At 39.7% G+C, this 4,726-nt stretch overlaps 1 protein-coding gene across 1 annotated transcript; it reads left to right on the top strand.

The window, feature by feature from the left end:
• The first annotated feature begins 4,130 nt into the window (after positions 1-4,130).
• LOC117905236 (protein BOLA1, chloroplastic) lies at positions 4,131-4,726 on the top strand. Its single transcript, XM_034818187.1, has one exon. It carries the CDS (start codon positions 4,165-4,167, stop codon positions 4,480-4,482), a length of 318 nt encoding a protein of 105 aa, XP_034674078.1. The 5' UTR covers positions 4,131-4,164; the 3' UTR covers positions 4,483-4,726.

Below are 4,726 nucleotides of genomic sequence, written 5' to 3'. Positions count from 1 at the left end.
CATGGTCCTCTGACCAGTATGTGCTCCTTGACTCCCCCTTTGTTCGAGTTAGGAAGGTTGGTCACTAGTTGAAGAGACGGAATGTGGGCAAATATACTGAAGATGTCATTTTTGCCCTTCTTGAGGGTGTAAACAAAAAGAACCTCCAGCAGGGAAAGGTCTAAGTTGAACAGCATATCAGAATACTGCACCCCATCAACACCCGCACGATATTGGGATGAATGTAGACCGGAGGGATTTGAGTATAATGGATAATTGTTTGAAAAAAAACAGAAGAGGAAAACGAAGCCCCGCATTGAACTGCTCCTTGGTGAAATAGATGGCGTTGTGTCCGGCTTTCTCTGTGGACATGGGATCCCCATCCACTAGCTGAACGGAAACGCCATTCGGAAGACAGAAGCGGTCGCGAAACTCCCACTCGTTGAGGACTTCAGTGGGCTTCCCCGGATAGGGGTGTCCGGATCTACTCTTCCCACTTGGTCCAACCGCACTAGACGAAGCTACATCTTTCTTCGCAGGCATGTTGGAATGTGGGGCTGAGACAAACCTGCATGGCGCAATGCTGATAGTTAGAGGATAGTTACCCGGCCCCACCATCCTGTGGACAACGTCCCAAAAAGCCAAAGCTAAGAAACATGCCTAAGTCAGCAACCTCCCCTAGTCAGAAACACCGAGACCGCTATTCAACTCCTAACCCTACCCAAGAAGCAACTCAGCCATTTCCAGGTATGCGAGGAGGGCAACGGAATTCGCAGCGGGCTCAACAAAGCCTCAAAACGCAACCCTAACCCAAAATTAGCAAGGCACGCCACCCACAGAATATGACGCCCTTGCACAAACCTATGCATTCCCCTTCTGTAAAGTCCAGTAAAGCCATTTCCCAACCCACCAAAACCCCAAACATTACCCCTACCTCTCAATCGCAAACAAACACAAAAAATCCAAGGAAAATCAAAGAAACGGGAAGCAGAAGACGAAAGGGTAGAAACAGAGAGTATACCTGACAAAAGCTTACAAAAAGAAGGAAAGCCAAGTCGTAGTTGCCCAAATGTACCGGTTGTGAAGTCACGAAGGAAGCGTCACTAAGTGAAGCCCTAGGAACAATGCCTAGTCACTTCCAGATGAGAAAGAAATAAAGAGAAAATGCAGCCGTGGGGGGTGGATTTCCTATTTATGAGATGAAACCCCTCAGGACCCCAAATGACCAAGCACCCAATCGCACTGCGCTCGAAACGACACTTCGCCTGGTAACCATCCTAAGGACAGCGGCTCACCATAAATGCCTTTCCCCCTTGGGCGCCACATGTTATGCGACCCCCAAAAAGAAAAAAAATGTCAAAAGCATCATTTTAACCCGCCTTTGCTGCCCAGGCAAAATAGTCGGGTTAAAAGGGGGGCATTGTAGGGATCACCCCTAAGCGTACACGTGGAGACCTCACAAGGCACTCCTCCATTGGGGTCGTGGCACGCCAACCCTCTGTTCGAATGAGCACATGAACTAACGTTTTGCCAAAAGCATACTCGATAGGACCTTCCTGGGTCTCTTCAGACGACCTGTCACAACCTGCCACGACCTGCCATGCGCCACTGTAGAGTGAAAAGACAAGGGTGATGGAAAATCATCCCGCCAACAATCTTTGTCAGCCGCCTGCAGGATAATAATGACTCTGACACCCTCTGAATACCATCATGACCACAAAAGTCAAAGAGTCTCCCTATCGTTCGGAGGGACAAAGCTCCTAGCACTATAAAAGGCCCTCGACGACCCAACCATAGAAGGTAAGCATTCCTAAGGAAAGGGGCCCCAAAAAAATATCAATATGCTAAAGAGCAAAACTAACAAAGGCATCGGAGGATGTGTCTGAACCCCCTGTCTGGACATTTTTTGCAGGGCAAAGGAAGGAATCATCATCTTCAGTTGAGGAGGCGAGTACGTCAAGAAATTGCAGTGGTCTTGGTAACTCCAGCCATCAACAGTAGGGACCTAAGTGTTCCAAGTGAAACTTATAGATAATGGTGCACTTTCAGATTTGTATGTGATAAATAAAATTGGGTTTGTCCATGAAGTCGTTTCTGTACATTTGTTGGAGCCACAATTTGACCAACACTGGTAGACAAATTCCTAACATCCATAAAGAGAGAAAGCCAATTTCAATGAATAGTCAAATACAAGCTAAAATAGGATCCCTTTTTCTTATGTTCCTTTGTCTTGAAGTGGAAATCAAAAAAGCACGACATGAGTTCTCATCTTTGGCTCCGGCTCCACCTGAAAAACGACAAACCCTTTTGATTGTTTGCTTGAGGTAGAAGCAAACGGGATATTCACCCTGATTCCACAATAACACATCTATGGGTTCAACATTCATCATATCTTCCCAACCCAAACCCATACCAAATTGTATAGAAATCCATCCATCCCTAGTTAACTCTACTCATCTCGAGCTCATTTGAAATGCCTCTTTTGCTTGTCTCTTAGAATTGAAGCCTTTGTACATAACATATTCATGTCCTAAGCAATAACAACCTACAATTGCACCTCTACTAGGTCTCACTATCATCTTTCCTGTCATGACCAAAACTCTAGGCTACCCAGAATTTGACCCATGACCTTAGGTCAAAGGTTTGACCCTAAGGGTTCCTCCCAATCTAAGTTGGTAACTAACAAAATGCTCTGAAATTTTATTTTTTTATTTTTTAAACATAAATCACACTAGAGCTCCCTCCCACTAATATTTCAATTTATCAATATATCAATCACTACTCAAGAGCAATAAGAAAATTTAATGACAATGTGATCTCTAACTCAAGTCTAAAATGAAAGTCCACAATATCAGCAAATTAATCAAAATAAAGTCTCAGTACAAATATATAATTTCAAAGTTTGCTAATACAAGTCCCAAAATAAACCAATATAACAACTACACTACAATCTATTAGGCTGTTCCAAAATCTCCTGGGGCGTCTTGAAACCCTCCCTATCCCGTTTGTAGATCCTCAAGAGTCATATCTGTATATAAAAAAAATATAAGAAAGAAATGGTATAATAAATATTAATACACTACAATTTACCATTTTGAATATATTTTCATATTTAAATATTGTATATATTTTGTTTAATAAATTTAAAACATTAATACATTTATATAAAAATGAATAAATAATATAATAAATATTATTAATTTTTAATTATATATATTTTAAATTTTAATAAAATATTAATTATATATTTATGACGTCATCGGTTTGACCACTGGTCCGACTAATAAACTGTGAATCAATAACTTTTCTAATTTAATATCCAATCCAGTCCTGAAAACATTGATTCCAACCAAGTCTTATATTTATTTTGAAAAATACAAGCAAAACATTCTTAAATCCCTTTCGAAATCAAATTTCACCTACCTTTGTGCTAATAAAATATCTTTGTTCAACTCTCTCTAGGAATGATAATGGGGCAACTTCGAGATGGGTTACCCTCATCCCAACCTCACCCTATTTATTGCAAATAATTTTCATCTCCATTCCATTAAAAAAATTAAATAGGGCGGCGTATATGAAATTCCAATACCTGCCTCACCACTTTTAACTTTTTTTTTTTGGAAAATTAAAAAAAAAATTACAAAAATTATTTGATTTTTTTTAATTACATTAAAATAAATATAATTTTATAAATAGTATCAAATATTATTATTTTTATAACATATTTTATTAAAAAATATTTATTATTATTATTATTACTATTACTATTAAAAATAGGTAAATAAATATTAAATTAATTTTATATATAATCGGGGATGTGGGACAAGACAATTCCAAACCCATCTGGGTTTTAAAAAAAATCTCAAACCCACACAACCCATTTATTTAAATTTCAAACCTTTTTCATTAGGGGCGGGGTAAGATGGGTACTTGAAAAAACCTACTTGATTCTCCTCCCTAACTTTATTTATTGTTAGATTAAATTATAAGTTTATTTCTCATAAAAATAAAAATACAAAAAATCTTGAAAATTTATTTATTATTTAATAATTTTAAAAAATCTGAGCCGGAGCACGAACGTCCCTAAATTGTTTTTATTTTACGGTAATGACATTTTGAGGAGCCCATAAAGACAGACCACTTCCTCCTCACATAAGGAAGCCTCAAACAAGACCAACACAAAAGATGGCCTCGCGCGGAGCCAATGTGGTGGTGTCGAGAGCCAACAGGATGAGGCAAAAGCTCCAATCCGCGCTCGAAGCTACGCTTCTAGAGATCGAAGACGTCTCCCACCAGCACGCTGGCCACGCCCCCATGAGGGCCCTCCCCAACGCTCCGCAGGAGACTCACTTCAACCTGAAGATCGTCTCTCCAAAGTTCACGGGCCACACCCTCGTCAAGCGACACCGTATGGTCTACGAGTTGTTAGCGGATGAACTCAGCTCTGGCCTACACGCGATCTCCATCGTCGCCAAAACCCCCCAAGAGGGGCAGCAGAAATAGTAGTAATTTTTCACTTCTCTGTCCTGAATTGGGTAAATTCGTTGATTCTATGTGGGTCATTAACTGTTTGATGAAATGTTCAGTTAGAATTGTTTTTTTTTTTTGCCTACTGTTTGGCTGCGAAAATGAAAACTGTTTTCTTCCTTCCAGATCAAAGAAATATGAGAAAAACACCGAAAAATAATGGGTACACCCTTTGGAACTTGTTTTGGAAAATATTTCCTGGGAAACATGGTCAATTCTT

This window comes from Vitis riparia, chromosome 17, assembly GCF_004353265.1.
Source record: "Vitis riparia cultivar Riparia Gloire de Montpellier isolate 1030 chromosome 17, EGFV_Vit.rip_1.0, whole genome shotgun sequence".
In the NCBI taxonomy this organism is placed as follows: Eukaryota; Viridiplantae; Streptophyta; class Magnoliopsida; order Vitales; family Vitaceae; genus Vitis; species Vitis riparia.
Note: the sequence above shows the minus strand (reverse complement) of the source record. Positions and strands in the feature narration are given on the sequence as shown.

Coding starts and splice junctions, on each gene's coding strand:
- LOC117905236 (XM_034818187.1), top strand. CDS start 4,165: ATGGCCTCGCGCGGAGCCAATGTGGTGGTGTCGAGAGCCAACAGGATG.